This window comes from Berghia stephanieae, chromosome 4, assembly GCF_034508935.2.
Source record: "Berghia stephanieae isolate SIO BIC M18660-M18661 chromosome 4, UCSD_Bste_1.3, whole genome shotgun sequence".
Taxonomy (NCBI): domain Eukaryota; kingdom Metazoa; phylum Mollusca; class Gastropoda; order Nudibranchia; family Aeolidiidae; genus Berghia; species Berghia stephanieae.
In genome coordinates this window covers 8,096,947-8,113,478 of record NC_088363.1, presented here as the reverse complement: position 1 = coordinate 8,113,478, position 16,532 = coordinate 8,096,947, and the positions used below count along the sequence as shown (strand labels likewise).

Genomic DNA, 16,532 nt, shown 5'->3' with positions numbered 1-16,532 from the left:
GCATTTTAAGAGTCATTCCAGCCTTTACAATGGAATCTACTTAAAGTCAACTGTCTTATGGTCCCAAATGTTCAGTATGTCGAAGTGTGTTCCAGTGATGAAGTCAATGCTTAACCCGAAACCTGACACAGACAATGTGATTCACTCAAAAAAATGCTTTTCAGAAATTGACAGGTTGTTTCCATTGCTTTTTGCAAGAGATTTTGTAGTAACTGTGACTGGGATGATGTTCTATCTTTTCCACGACTATGCCTCATCTCAGTTACTTATCTCTTACTGAAGGCGATGGCAATGACAGTCATAATTGATCATAACATAGTGCCCAGCCCGCTCCCTGAAGGCTGCTTTAAAGACAATAGGAAAGTGAAAATAAGGAGCAACTACTTGTAAAAGACAAAGATCTGGATCAAAGGTGTCTGGTACTGTTTCACACACATTTCTTCTGATCTTTAATTTTATTTTTATAGACAAAGCCATGTCACCGGTCACTGTTTAAATCTATTGAGCCAATCATCGCTTGCTTGAAAAGTGGCCACTCCAAACTTGTCTGCAAAAACTTTTGCCTGCAGGCAAATGCTAGCTCCAGAAGTCTTGGGCTGTGCCAAAAGGTCGTTTTCGTAAGTTTTCCCACAAAAATACTCCCAACACTGGCAGTCATTTTGAAAAACTAATGACAAATCTCGTATTCATTGGTGGGACATCTCATTGAATGGAAGAGTTATTGGCTAAGAGGACGAGATGACGTTAGAAGTTGCCTATTAGGCCAGATTTTTTGTATCAAGTGTCCGTGTCCACTGCCAATTATTGCTATATCGATGTCACTAAACAAGGGTTATACTATAATGTATGTCACTATTTTAGGGATTTCATAACATATTGCAAAAATATCGGGTCCAGAGGTCAGCGTCGCTATCCAGGGATGTTTATTTTCTAGAGGTTGCACTGTATTCTGGTCGGACGGTACTGACTTTATGGAGATTCCACTGTACATTAATAGTCTTGGAGTTGGAGGACCATGACAGGTAAAATAACGATGAAAACCCTGATGTGGATTTTCCTATCCTTTTGTGATTAGGCCTTGTTGATATCTATTTTATTCTTCTTCAATGAAGGAGATGTAGTGTATAATAATAATAATAATAATAAAATCCTATTTATTTATATAGTTTATAAAGAGGCCCCTCCTCCACAGTTGTCATAATTTTATCACAAAGAAAACAATGAATACAATGGGTTGAGAGGAAGTTTCCATGCTTGAGTGAGTGAGTGAGTGCTGTGATTTACCAGGGATGAGTTACGGTGACAGAAACTGTCAATGTAAAATAATAAACGCATTTCAACAGAAATCAAACTTTTGACTTTCTTTCCTTTGATTATTTGTGAGTGTAAGTGTCTGGGTGGAGTTCCTGACCTCCCATAGTGGGCAGAGAGGTACATACTGTGTCTTCTATTTCTATCCCCCCTGTGTCTGTTTTCCAACATGCTTTCTGTCTTTGTCTTGGAATGAGATTACTTGGTTTTGTCCTGGCCCTGGCTAGGAGGGAAACAGTCAAATGTATAATTAGTTTTGGGAGATGATGTTTTTTTCCTTGTAAATCATCTGTCTGTTATGCACTGTAGTATTTTGTTTTGTTTATGTATAATATATTTGTAAACATTTGAGTGTTTTCTTCTTAGTAGGTAGGTACCAGTGGTTGTGTCTGGATGAGACTTTTAGGTGATCTCAAACTAAGTACATTGATAGTGTGCTCTTGGAATTTACATTTGTTCCCTATTTTAACCAATTCCCCTTTGTCTACCTTATTCTTGGATGCCATAATTGTAATTCTAGAACTTTGTGCTTTCCAATTTTCTTCCTTTTTACTGGCACTGATATGACCTTAATGTGTTGCAAGCGCCGTAAAACCCTTAAAAAATGGGTGGGGTTCCTGACCTCCCATAGTGGGCAGGGAGGTACTTGCTGTGTCTTCTATCCCCTATATCTGTTTTCCAACTTGCTTTCTGTCTTTGTCTTGGAAAGAGATTACTTGGTTTTGTCCTGGCGCTGGCCTGAGTCCTAGCTGGGAGGGAAACAGTCAAATGCATAGTTATTGTTTTGGGAGATGATATTTTTTTCCTTGTAAATCATCTCTCTGTTATGTATTATTATGTTTGTTATTTTTAATGTATAATGTAAGCATTTGAGTGTATTCCTCTTTGTTGGATTTTGTGCTTGTGTCCGGATGAGACTTATAGGTGATCTCAAACTAAGTACATTGACGGTTTGCTCTTGGAATCTGCATCTGATCCCTATTTGTTCCCAATTCCCCTTTGTCTTCCTTTCTCTTGGGTGCTTTAATTGTAATTCTTGAACTTTTTACTATCCCATTTTCTTCCTTTTTACTGGCGCTGATATAACCTAAATGTGTTGCAAGCGCCGTAAAACCCTTAAAAACAAAAACAAAACATCAGTGTAAGTATAATAAGTCTAAGTGCCCTGTTTGAACTTTTCTCATCTTTGTTAGGGAAGATCTCATGAAGCCAATTCATATTATCTAGCTATCTGTCTTTATCTATACAGAGGAATGTTAATGTTGCTGCTCGAAGCTCGAAGAAATAAATAACAATGTGAAATTGAAAGTAAGCTTCAATTACAAAAACAGATCAAATGAACGTTTCGGGTTGACACTTTATCAACAAACAGGATGAATGAAACACTACAGATGAATGAGATAATGTGGCCCGTGGCATTGTTAAGATGAATAAACAAAACATTGATAGGCACGAAATATTATGCTCCTGTGTAAGTAAGCACGAATTAAAATGGAATTGTAATTCATCCTGTTTGTTGATAAAGGGGACACCCGAAACGTTCATTTGATCTGTTTTTGTAATTAAATTGAAGCTTACATTCAATTTCACATTATTTATTTATTTCTATACAGAGGAGGGAATTCCTCTCTAAAATGAAATCTGGTCCCGCTTCAAACTACAATTGCCACATCATCACAACCACTATCACTACCACCACCACTACCACCTAAATTGGGGATAAGTTTTATTCTTAAATCAATATTCTATTGCCCGCCTTTATCTTGTGGAGACGACAGCGACTCAATCGCTTCTTCTGTAGTCAGACTCAAACTAATGCTGGATAAAGAAATAATCAATTCCTGATTTATAGATGATTAAAATTGAATACACAGGGTATTCACAGGTTAGTTGGATGAAATAACCCTTTACATGATAAAATAACCCTTTACATGATATGATAATGATAAGCTTTGGCTCAAGTTTGAAGTCCATTGGTGTAAATTGCATTCAGAGATTTTCTTTTTTTTTCATTAGGAAATTTATTCAAAATTGAAGGAAAGTCTTCTGTTACTTTCTAGCTTTTGGCTTGTGCTACAATGATTTGATAGTGGCTATGTGGTCTTGGGGTTTGACAACAGCTTTCGGATCAGAAGGTCCTGGGTTTGCGTCCCGCTCAGCCCGTAGTTCTAGCAGCTGCAAAATGTGGGTTGCAGCCATGATTATTTCATTTTTAAAGGAAGGCAATTTTTTCACTGCAACTAGTGAACAATATTTCAGTTTCAGAGTAATGTTATTATCGAAGTGATATCTATCGCCATGCCAATTCCAACTGCTGTGCTGTACTGTAATAGATTGTTCATTTTCTGATCAGAGAATATAGAGGTGTGGCCCTTGGTGTTGTTTCACTATAACGTATTGAAGTAACTGTGCAGATTAGTCCTGGGACTCTGATTGGTAGGAACCAGTGGGCATTGAACCAGGGGCCATTTAAGCTGGACACCCATGGAGATAATGAGTGATAAATATTAGAGGGAAAAAACTGAGAGACCTGGGGCTGTGAACAGTAGTGGGGAATGAATCAGAGAATACGGAATGCAGACACAAGTGGGAAACGAACCGGGGACTAAGAGATGTTATAAAAAGTGGAGAGTAAATACATTGACTCATTGACTTTGAGATGTAAACAGCAGTGGGGAGTAAACCTGGGGCTATGGGATGGCGGCACAGATGGAGAATGAACTGAAACATGTAAAATGTAGACACACATGGGGAGTCAACCTGGGATTGTAGAATATGGACACAAGAGAGGAATGTACCTACTTTTTTAGATGGACACCAGTGGGGGTGAATCCAGGACTATGGGCAGTAGATAACAGTACCAAAGGGGAGTAAACCCAGGACCAATGGATATTGTTATATATACACCTGTGGATAGTGAACCCAGGACTATGAGAGATGGACACAGCTGGGGAGTGAATAAAGGACCATGAATGGACACCGGTGAGGAGTGAACCCAGGACTTTGGGAGGTGGACACCTGTGGGGAGTGAACCTGGGGCTGTGGGATATGGACACCAGTGGGGGATGAACTCTGGACTATGGGAGGTGTACAGCAGTGGGAAGTGAACCCGGGGCTATGAGAGATGGATACCACTAGTGAGTAAACGTGGGACCACTGGATATGGACTCCAGTAGTGAACTGGAGGCTATTAGAGGTGGACAATTAATGGCAACTTTTGGGCAAAAAATGGCAACAAACCCAGATGCTAGATAGTCGAGTCCTTGAAAAAGGATCTTTACTCACATTCTCTCACAGTACTTAGATTTATTGGACATTGTGTTCTATAAAAGCTCAAGTTTGTAGGGCTTTATTTTTCAATCTTTAAAAATAAGAAGGAACAAAACTTATTTCATTGAATTGAATGATATCTTTAATAGATGAATGTTATATGTACATGATCTGATGATGAACACAGAAATACCAAAAGACTAAAAAATCAAGATGGAAAATCACGTTAAGGTGTCCTCATTTCTAATGTAGTCCCCACAGTCTGCCTGGTGGAAGACAACAATGGTCATGGGATCACAATTCCTGCACGCCAGAGTGGATTTGGCAGCGACACCAAAGCCCTGAAAAGGTGAATAAATAAAAAATGAACAGTTCAAGTTCATGTTTTTCAATTCCATTTTTAAAAAATATTAAATTTTATATAGTTTCATTTCAACATCTGTAAACGTAAAAGAATTATTCAGCAGCCTGCCTTTGCCCAGTTTTCATAACATTAAACAAAAGTAGCATTTGCTTGCTACCTTTGGATACGATGCTAGTAAATTGCAAAGTATTATATTCTGCCAGATCTAACAGACCAATCAACCCAATTACTGCGCGATAGATATTTAGATTGAAAGTCATATTTGGTGTGGCTGGTGCCACCACCCGCTGATCTCTCTCTCTGTCTGGACAGTCTCAGCCAGGCAAAGGATGCTGTGTCAATTGGATCCCACTGTGATATTTTTATTCTCTGTTGTCCTCTGGCACTTCTCCATACCCAATCATTATTAAAGATGGTGATGGGTTGTTTTTTTTTTTCTGGCATAACGACATGCTATCAAAATTGGTTCAATAACTTGAAATTGGGGAAACGGGAAATGAGATCAAATTTCTGGAATTTCTCGACAAAATCAAGACATTTGGCAGGTCTGTGTCATGAAAAATAGAAAGAAAGAAAAAACGAGAAACAAAACAGGTCGGCAGGAAAGTGTGGAGCAGATCTGCCTACTTGATCATTTAAAAAATTCGTCATTTTTTTTTAGGAAATAAAAACTGTAGTCAATGCTTCCAATTCATCTCACAAGAATTTAATAACACTTCAAATTCTTCACAATTATATAGTCTGGCATCAACTTATATATTTAATAAGGTTTTATGAATTAGAGATGCTCATGAAGTTCTGAAATCTGAGCCAAAATGTCTTAATTCTACGAATTTATCACAATAGTAAGCAGTCTGGTGTTGAGTTCAAGCCATTTGTGTCTTCACAAGGTTCAAGCCACTTGCGTCTTAACAACCTTGTTACAGGTTCAAGCCACTTGCATCTCAACAAGCTTGTTAAAGGTTCAAGCCACTGTGTCTTAACAAGCTTGTTACAAGTTCAAGCGACTTGAGTCTTAACAAGCTTGTTACAGGTTCAAGCCACTTGCGTCTTAACAACCTTGTTACAGGTTCAAACCACTTGCGTCTCAACAAGCTTATTACAGGTTCAAGCCACTTGCATCTTAACAAGCTTGTTACAGGTTTAAGCCACTTGCATCTTAACAAGTTTGTTCCAGGTTCAAGCCACTTGCGTCTTAACAAGCTTGTTACAGGTTCAAGCCACTGTGTCTTAACAAGCTTGATACAGGTTCAAGCCACTTGAGTCTTAACAAGCTTGTTACAGGTTCAAGCCACTTGCGTCTTAACAACCTTGTTACAGGTTCAAACCACTTGCGTCTCAACAAGCTTATTACAGGTTCAAGCCACTTGCATCTTAACAAGCTTGTTACAGGTTTAAGCCACTTGCATCTTAACAAGTTTGTTCCAGGTTCAAGCCACTTGCGTCTTAACAAGCTTGTTACAGGTTCAAGCCACTGTGTCTTAACAAGCTTGATACAGGTTCAAGCCACTTGCATCTTAACAAGTTTGTTACAGGTTCAAGCCACTTGTGTCTTAACAAGCTTGTTACAGGTCCAAGCCATTGTGTCTTAACAAGCTTGTTACAGGTTCAAGCCACTTGCGTCTTAACAAGCTTGTTACAGGTTCAAGTCACTGTGTCTTAACAAGCTTGTTACAGGTTCAAGCCACTTGCGTCTTAACAAGCTTGTTACAGGTTCAAGCCACTGTGTCTTAACAAGCTTGTTACAGGTTCAAGCCACTGTGTCTTAACAAGCTTGTTACAGGTTCAAGCCATTGTGTCTTAACAAGCTTGTTACAGGTTCAAGCCACTTGCGTCTTAACAAGCTTGTTACAGGTGACACACACAGCAGTCAGTAAACCACATCATCTTACCAAAGGGAGATCATTCATGTTATAGACTATAACTCCTTGATACTGTTCTGTTGTCTCTGTAATCCTCCCAAGACCTGACTTCATGATGTGATGGCCATACAAGAACTGCTGTTCTGCCGACGGTTTCAGCCAAACTTTGTACTGTGGAATACAAGGATGGAAAACAGTTGGGCCTAAAAAGCTCGAAATCCATTTCTAACCAATTCTAAAATTTTGAGACATTTGGAAGAAAAAAAACAGTATTATGTGGGGTGATCTAGAGGCCAGAAAGAAATTAAAATCCATTCCAAAAAGCCGGAAACCTTGTTGCACCCATGGGAAAATTAAAATAAAATCCGATATTGCCTCCAATTAGGGGGCAGCATGGCTCAGCGGTACGGTCTTTGCTTCGTACCCAAAAGGTACCGAGTTCGACCACCCGCCTCGTTGTGTGGCCTTGAGCAAGTCACCTTGCCCTAGCTCACTTTGCAGCGCTGCACTGCGGCTGATGCCTGGGTTATTCCAGTCTTCCCTTGGAATAGACCCTAAAGACAAATTTCCCCTTGGGGATGAATAAAGGGAATTTTATTTATTTTATGAATAATAATAATAACAATTGTTATTATTATTATTAAATATATAAAACGTGTCTAATAAAAGTAACAGGTCTGAAGTTGTTGAATAATGGCCACTGTTAATATGTGGTGCATGATTCGCATACTCAATACAACTTATAGTAGAAAATAAAATGAGGATTGTCACACCTTGAAAAATTCTAAGAAATTTGATAGAGTAAATTAAACCAAATGTAAATAACACTCTGCATAAAATCTTCTATTTTTTAAAATATAAGACACATTGATACTCTAGCTAACTTCTAGACAGTGGGAAACTGCACCTATTTGATCCACAACACATCAAGCCTCTTACTGCCAGTACATTTGATAAGAGGAAATGTAAGCTTTTAAAACGGAGGATATTTCCTCTTCTGACTCCTAAATCATGGATTTCCGTGAATCCAAGGAAAACCATCAGCAATGTGCTATATTCATTTTTATTTTTTTTTTGTTCATTGCACTTACCCCCCCTCCACCACCACCACCACCCCACTCTGGATTGTGACCCATTTCCTCCACAGGTATCACGTCGACGTGTCCATCATTCAAACATAAACAACCCCCATCTACAAAACTAACATAATCAGCTGTTAAAACTCTTACAGACCTTGGCATACGGTGCTAGGTAGTCCAATGCAGTGACGTGCAGGTGAAACTTGCCTGTCTTGGTAAATTTACCAAAACAAGAGCCTATACTCAAAAGGTGGTCCCTGGCTGCAGAATTGCCAATTTTCAAGACTTCTTCACTGAGAATAAAAATTTAAAAATAAATTATAAATGGAAATCAGCACTTATATTATTTTGTGTACATGAGTGTCCTGTTTTGTTTTGTTATTTCTTTTTCCTGTTGGAAAAAACTAGAAGTTTTCATTAGTCTCTTCGGATTAAATTTAATTCTTAATTATAAAAATAAGTTTTTTATTGTCAAGCCTTGAGCCTTTGCTTCATATCGGATGGGACTTTAAATTGTGTATAGAAATATCATTAATTATAAGCAAAACAAATTAAAAAACTTGAGCTTTTATATAGCACAATATCCACTGAACATGCTCAAAGCACCTTACAAAGGATCCCTGACCAACAGCAACACGTAGAACGAGACATGACGCCTGTTGGGCGATATTACAATTTTTTCCCCCATTAGAGACAATGCTGTTAACGCCAGGGTTCTCATTTTACACATGAGAATGTGAGTAAAGAGACTTTTCTAAGAACTCAACTATGCGCCGAGTGAGACTCGAATTCAGGATCTTCCGATCCAAAAGCGAGTGTCATACCGCAAGACCACATAACCGCACAATATTTTGACATATTTATGACGGAATTTCACTGGGACAGCTGATAACGCTGTGCCCCCCCCCCCCCCCCCCCCAATTCACCTTAACTCAGGATATTTGGGGCTAACTACCAGATGACAGGCGAGTACTTAAGATAGCAGTAGTCAGTACACTTATAGTATTCATTCGATAAGAACATGTTTTTCCAGATGATCAAGCACTCCAGCACGGCGTCCTTGAACTCCTCAGGACATGCAAAAGCCTTCAAGGAATCCGTGCGGGAGTGCAGTTGTAAGTCATGTAGTTTAGGAAACAGACAAGATGAACAAAACGTGACACATGGCCAGCTGAACTAGTGAACACCTGCTACTCAAATGATCCGCTAACACTTCCACAACAACCACATCCCTCGTTACATAAGATTGAAATCCATGGAATAAGATAAGCATGCTCATTTAATTTCAACTCCATTGTAAAATGTGTTAATGTTAATAGCAAGTATCCCTATATATATATATATATACACAGTAGAATTACTTTAAACTGAAATTTTGGGGACCTTCTAAACCATTTCGGTTTAAAGCAAGTTCCCGTTTTTCGATGCTTTTCAAGGGTAGTAACTATTTAAGAAATTTGCTCATTTAATCGTATGATCATGGGTTTCCCCTTAAATAGTTGTTGAATAAATGCCGTCTTCGTAACCATTTTAAAAATTATTATTTTTTAATTTTATTATTATAATTTTTTATTTTTTTTTGGTGTGTTTTAAAAATATTTTTGGGGGTTTTCGTTTTCAATTCAAAATTGTTGAAAGAGTTGAGTTCGGGATGCCGCTTATTTTACATATCTCCGTCTTGATCAACCTTTTTTTCATCGACTACACTTAGTATTTTGATTTTAAACTCCAACGTTTAAGCACAGTGCTTTCTTTTAGTAAAATGCAAAGCTAAAATAAGATCGAAAGTTCTTGTGCGATAATTGATCATGAATGATGCGCAGCTACTCAGAGGTGAAGTGAAATGGAAATGAAAAGGCGTGTCAATGCTAAGCTGTCTACTACACACCCCTCTTTTGTTGAAAAGCCATTAGGTTCAAATGCCTAATTACATAGAAGCCCCCCCCCCCCCCCTCCATTTCACACACAGATTTAATCAAAGTGGAAATGAAATGGCATGTCAATGGTAAGTTGTCTACCACCCCCCTCCTTATTGTCGTGTTGAAAATCCAGTCAGTTCCAAAGCATCAACACACGAGCGAGAACATCTTGCTTGCGTGATTCTACACCCCAACTCCCCCTCTTTCCTCAATTTTCGCCTGCCAGTCACCCGTTGTCTTCCTTTTCCAGTCTTCGATAGTGGTGCTGGCCAAACCCAAGTGCAGTGATTGAAGTGTTTGCCTACCCCCCACCCATCACCCTCATCATATACTTACGCTCTGTGTTTTAATATCGCCGGGCATTATTACGTGTGGCCACCTTCCCGAATTTTTGGAGAAAAATAGAGAGAGAAAAAGGGAAGGTACTCTCAAGTTGTTTCGGTTTAAAGAAAGTCCTTCTTAGAAGTATTTCGGTTCATCGTAAGAATTAGTACAAAGATAATGAAGAAACTAGTACAATTTATTAAATTCTTTTCGGTTTAAGGTATTTTTCGGTTTAGCTTCTTTCGGTTTAAAGTAATTTTACTGTATATATATTTCTTTCTTTCATAGCCTTTAAGATATTCCGTAGCAAAGCACAAGCATTTTACTAGTTTTTGGAGAAAAAACAGACAGGGTCTAGTTCTAGAAAATCATCTGGCATGGATTCTCAAAATTGAAATAAGCTCTTCCCATTCCTTTTTGTCAGGGACATTCCTGCTGTTCTTTCGATGCCTACAGCTCATTTTTTGGGTCATTTGTCAATTTTAGCCCACAGGAACATAAGACAGTTTGTGAGGCAGGCGGGGGGGAGGGGGGGGGAGGAGAGGGCAGGGGTCAATAATTCTTTGAATTTTTATCTTTTTGTGAATTTTAATTTTAAAAAGTTCACAGGTTTACATGTTCTCTGTAGTTCATCAAATAATTCTTAAAATTTTCAAATACACCTTATAAGAAGATTTTCAAAAATGTGTGCTTAATGCAACTTTGAAAGTCTAATGAGATGAAAACTCTACAAAAGAAAACAACCTCTATTCTTTACTTCAGTCAGGGAGTGCAGCTTTACACATCAACCATGAATATTTTACACATCAACCACGAACAGTTTTACGCATCAACCATGAACAGTTTTACACATCAAACATGAACAGAAAAGTGACAGACAGGCTCTGAGAAAAAATAAATTCTATTACTGGTGTCCAAACGTCTTCCTTCCATTGTCAAAGCTAATACAAAGTTGTTGGAAGAAGTATTGAACAAAAATTAATACCATGGCATCAAAAAAAAACAGAAAAATGAGCAGTAAGACTCAAAACCTTTTTATATTTAACTTCCCTGAACATGGAGTAAATTGTTCCTTTAAAAACATTTTGGATTCATTAATTAACGGTAGAAACCAAATTTAAATAAACTTACCTCATATAATAGATCCGGTCATTGTGAAGCCGAAAGCAGTATGAACCATCATTACGATCAATCAAGAGTTTGATGTTCTCTCCAATGCTGAAAACAAAATAAAGAAAAAACTCATAATATAAAATCCCCAAATCCTACCGAAATTCATAAAGAACTTCAGAGTGTATATAGTGAGCATGTTATAAGCCGTACACAAGTCTATCACTGGTGTAATTTGTTTGAAGCCGGCCATTCCGACTTGACAGACAGGGAGGGAAGGGAGAGGGCGTTCGATAACTGCGACGTCAGAAGACAATGTGAAGTGAGTTGATGAGCTTATTCGTCAAGACAGGAGGTTGAAACTTCATGAAATCGCAAGCAGTCTTGAAATTTCGGAAACTTCTGCCCATAGAATTGCATTTGATGAATTTGGCTACAGAAAAGTCAGCGCAAGATGGGTTCCTAAGCAATTGACAGACAATCATAAAGAACAAAGATTGGACATCTGCAGGGAACTTTTGAGAAGAAGCAAGAGCTCAGGTAGGGTTCACGAGCATACTGCCAACGCCGGCGGAGACTTTCTAGGGTACGATGTGACTTTTCTTGACAGCATAGTCACCAGTGATGAGATTTGGTTGCACCATTGCACACCAGAAACAAAGCAAGATTCGATGACATGGAAACATCCATCCTCACCTGTCGCAAAGAAATTCAAAGTCATGCGGTCAGCAAAGAAAATAATGGGAACTGTTTTCTGGGACAGTCGTGGTGTTATTCTGTTTGAAACCTTACAACCTGGAGAAACAATCAATGCTGCAAGGTACTGCCAAACTCTTGACAAGCTTAGGGAGGCTATTCGCAGAAAGCGCCCAGGGCAGTTGACCAACGGGTCATTTTGCAACACGACAACGCTACACCCCACACAGCACGAGTGACGCAAGGTTGGCTAGAGAAATATGGATGGGAGATTTTGCCACACCCACCACACAGTCCAGACCTCGCACCATCTGATTATCACCTCTTTGGGCCACTGAAACGTGAGCTGGCAGGAAAGCGCTTTGATGTCGATGAAATGGCTACAAAACCTTGACGGAAATTTCTTCCGAGAGGGTATCTATTCCATGGTGCGGCGTTGGCAGAAGTGTGTCGACAGACTTGGCCGTTACGTAGAGAAATGAAGGACGAGTCAAGGTATGAACACGTGCAAGAATTTTGTTGATAGCATAAAAAACGCGGATTTTACAGGCATTTTTCGGTTAATTATGAAAGAGCCTTCGTTTTAGCACAAAAGTATGTTTTGTAAACATCGACTCTTCGCTCAGTCTATCCATAGCAGACTAAACTCTAGCTTTACTTCACGTTAAAAATTTGCTCATTGTTTCTGTTTTTCAACTTGCTTTTCCATTGTCACTTTGTGAACACAAAATGAAGAACACACAGACAGCGAGGATGGTGATCAGGAAATCAAGTTGAAAAACAGAACAATGAGCAACATTTTTGGAGCAGTCAGGGGCACAAAGTGACCTTTCCGCTTCCCAAATCAAAATGGCGGCCGAGAATCAAAACAATGGTCATATTAGGAAATTTTAAACTTTCACAAACCTATCAAGGTTAGTTCTAGAGTTTTAAAAATCGTAGTGTTTTTATGCACCTCCGTTGATGGTGTATCTTAACGGATCGTTTTTATACACCTCCGTCACGCATGCGCATCCAACCCAATTTCATCAGCGATATTGTGTTTCTGTATTTGGACATGGCGAAAGTTATATTGTGTCATCTGTAGGATGTTTTTTTCAAATAGAAATAATAATAATTTAAAAAATCGAAATATAAAACCAGAAAATAGAAGTTGCATTGAAGGTAAAATAATGCTTTAGAAAGACATTAAATGTTTTGAACAGTCAGGTGGCTCCGTAGTGAAGTGGACAAGCTGTCAGACTCTAACCTTGAACATCAGTAGAACATGAAAGTAACGTACTCAGAAAAAGCGAGAACTCGGAAATAGCGAGTAAAATCTAAATCCCCGTTTTTTCCCCTTATTTGAGTCAATAAAATTAGCATGAAAGTAGCGAGTATGAAAAAGAGGTCAACTCGGAAATAACGAGCATTTCCTGCCCCAGCCTAGGACTGCGAACGAAGTAAAGCAAAACAAGAGACAATGGCAATTTAAATATTTTTAGCCTAGCCTCTTTTCTTTTCTTATTTTTCGTTACGAGTAATATTACATAGTAGCCTAGTCTGTAGTAGTACATAATAGGCGAAACAAATTTGGGTGGGGGTTGGGTTTGTGTGCGTGTGTGTGTATTGGGGTGGGGGTCAATTATTCACCTAATGTGGTGCCACTCGACGCGCGAGGTAAGCACATGTCAACATGCCTCACTTCGCAGCATCGGTCAGCGAGTAGCATCGTTAACGAACGACACGATCAGCGAGAGAGGGTAGTGTGGAACCATTATTTCAATGGGTCAGTGATTGAGTGATGCGCTTCCTTACCTCATCAAACATGCCGAGTGCATACAAACACTCGTGCGCACACACACACACACTTCTATGTTCTTGTTGTTTTTTTTTCTAGTCATGATTTTACTTGAAAAAAAAAACACACAAAAAACAACAAAAAACCAAGCATTCTGCCACTTCTGTGAAGAAATTGAAATAGGGGCGACGGCTTTTACTCGAATTACACACTGAGGGGAATAAACAGCAATATTATAACCTTTCCTGGCAACTCGGGAATAACGAGAACTCGGAAATAGCGAGTAATCAGGAGTGGACCCGTCGAACTCACTATTTCCGAGTTCTACTGTACTGGGTTAGATTCCCATCGTAGACATTATTTTTAAAAAGTTTACTTTATTGAGAAAGACAACATTTTAAGTTGTTTTTTTTTCTTTCTTTCTTTCTTTTTTTTTTGTTTTTGTTTTTCAAAAACTTTTGATCATGTTTTTAAAAAACTTTGATTTTAATTTTCTAAAATTATTTATTTATTTGAGATCAGTATTTGTGTGCCATGGTTCTTTTTACTTTTGAATTTTAAAATTATTGTTATTATTCTTTAATTTGAAACATCGCCGTGCAGATTTTCTTTACAAGTACTAAAAGTAAGTAATTTCTGTCATATATTTTTTTTTCTCTCTTTTGATTTACATTTATCAGATATTGCTTGCATTATCTATCAAATCCAATCCTTTAATTGGTGGACAAAGAATAATTACAAAAACCTTTTCATACGGGACTGGTATCTCAGTATTGTGGCTTGTTGTTTTCATGAATTATTTGTTTTTGTGAGTTTTGTCCACTCGTAGAAACCATCGACCCTCCTTCCCCCCCCCCCCCCCTCTCCAAAAAAGAGAGTTTTTAACATGTGCTCCCTCCTCTGGATCGTGTTCACTGTTTTAGAAGTTTGTTTCTTCTTCTTATCATGGCACCACCATATGCAGTCAATACGCCACGCCGCTGTTATTAGATAATACTGGACTAGGTGCCTATTAATAAAATAAGCACTGGTTGAATACAGAGAGAAAATTAATGATCAACTGGTAAAGGGGGTAACCAGTGACTTCTCAAGTAGACGATGGGGTTAACCCACAAACGACGCAGGGGAGAACATGGTGATACGAGATCAAAGAGAAAAAGCCGCCGGCTCTTGGGTTGTGGAAATGGTTGTTGGGGTGGGGGGGGGGGGGGGGGGGGGGGGGGGGGGGGGAGTGTGTGTGTGTGTGTGATTATTCTGTATGACCTGAGTTAGATACGAATTTTTGTTGGGTTCGTGAATAGCTCATAAGGTAGAGTCACACTCTCACCAGCCAGGCGGAGTTGGCGTACCAATAAGGTCACCGGTTCTAACCCCATCACCGCCGCGAAAATTTTTATTCTCTATTGTCTTCTGGCACTTTTCTACTCACTTCCATCTCTTATTCTGTTTTTAATAACTTAGAGATACTCATGAGTGTGTGTGTGTGTGTGTGTGTTTACAAAGACCGAATTGCCAAGGGAAGCAATTCAGACTCGGGTCCGAATAGCCTTTTCCTTAGTATAATATACACAAAAGGAAAGAATATGGGGATGTGAGAGCTTTCGGAAGGCCTCCTTTTTGTTTTCAGTGTTTTTATGCACCTCCGTCAACGGTATATCTTAACAGACCGTTTTTATACACCTCCGTCACGCATGCGCATCCCACCCAATTTCATCAGCGATATTGTGTTTCTGTATTTGGACATAGCGAAAAGTTATATTGTGACATCTGTAGGATGTTTTTGTTAATGAATTTATATAAAAAATAATAATAATTTTTAAAATCGAAAGATAAAACCAGAAAATAGAAGTTGCATTGAAGCTAAAATATTGTTTTAGAAAATTATTAAATTAAATGTGATGAACAGTCAGGTGGCTCCGTAGCGCAGTGGACAAGCTGTCAGACTCTAACCTTGATAGTACTGAGTTCGACTCCTGTTGTAGACATTTTTAAAAAAAGTTTACTTTATTGAGAAAGACATCATTTTTGTTTTTTGTTTTTTTTTCTTTCTTTCTTTCTTGTTTTTTTTTTTTTTTTTTTTTTCAAAAACTTCGATTTTAATTTTCTAAAATTATTTATTTAAGATCAGTATTTGTGTGCGTGCCATGTTTCTTTTTACTTTGATTTTTTAAATTATTGTTGTTATTCTTTAATTTATTATCATTGTATATACGTACATCGGCAATCACTAATAAGCAGCGTGCTAAACTACAATCTAAAACTATTTAAACCTCATGGACGTATGCAGCAACATTTTCATTAATTTACCATCACCGTCAACAGAGAGGTGCATAAGAACGGTGCGTTTTTATACACCTCCAATGGAGGTGCATAAAAACGGTGCGCTTTTGTACACCTCCAACGGAGGTGCATAAAAACGCCACCTTTGTTGTTCCTAATAGGGTTAGAGTTAAAGGTGGTTTTATTTTTTCTTAGGGTTAGTTGGGGGAATATTTGAGTTGCTTCCCTTAGCACTAGGAGATTTCGTAAGGCCTCCCAGTGAGAGTGAGTGAAGTGAATGAGATAATGATGAGAGTGAGGGAGTGGTAGTGGTGAGAGTGAGTGGAACTGGAGAAAACAAAATATGTTAAATAATGACTCACTACTTGGAAAGTTTGTTGAAAAAGGTATTTGTCTCTAGCTCTGTTAATGGTCGCATTATCTCCTCCTTTTTGTTGTAATGGTAAGAATATTATTAGTGTCGATGGCAGTAGCCGTGTTCTTTGAGTCGACAACGTGAAAAGTGAAATGAACGCAAGCGGAAGTTTTGGTTTTTCA

General features: G+C 38.5%; 1 protein-coding gene across 1 annotated transcript; it reads right to left on the bottom strand.

The window, feature by feature from the left end:
* Nucleotides 1–4,700: 4,700 nt before the first annotated feature.
* LOC144969975 (60S ribosome subunit biogenesis protein NIP7 homolog) lies at nt 4,701–16,517 on the bottom strand. Its single transcript, XM_078909094.1, has 5 exons — nt 16,358–16,517; nt 11,261–11,347; nt 8,041–8,179; nt 6,838–6,978; nt 4,701–4,922 (listed from the first exon to the last, which is right to left on the bottom strand). The coding sequence occupies exons 1-5, from the start codon at nt 16,411–16,413 to the stop codon at nt 4,803–4,805; spliced, it is 543 nt and encodes a 180-aa protein (XP_078765220.1). The 5' UTR covers nt 16,414–16,517; the 3' UTR covers nt 4,701–4,802.
* Between the last annotated feature and the right edge of the window lie 15 nt (nt 16,518–16,532).

Bases quoted from the DNA above. Each gene is read 5' to 3' on its own strand.
- LOC144969975 (XM_078909094.1), bottom strand. From the start codon at position 16,413: ATGCGACCATTAACAGAGCTAGAGACAAATACCTTTTTCAACAAACTT. The intron at 11,348-16,357 runs GTGAGTCATTAT...TTTTGTTTTCAG, and splicing joins TTCAACAAACTTTCCAAGTA to CATTGGAGAGAACATCAAAC. The intron at 6,979-8,040 runs GTCTGTAAGAGT...TGTATTCCACAG, and splicing joins ACCTAGCACCGTATGCCAAG to TACAAAGTTTGGCTGAAACC.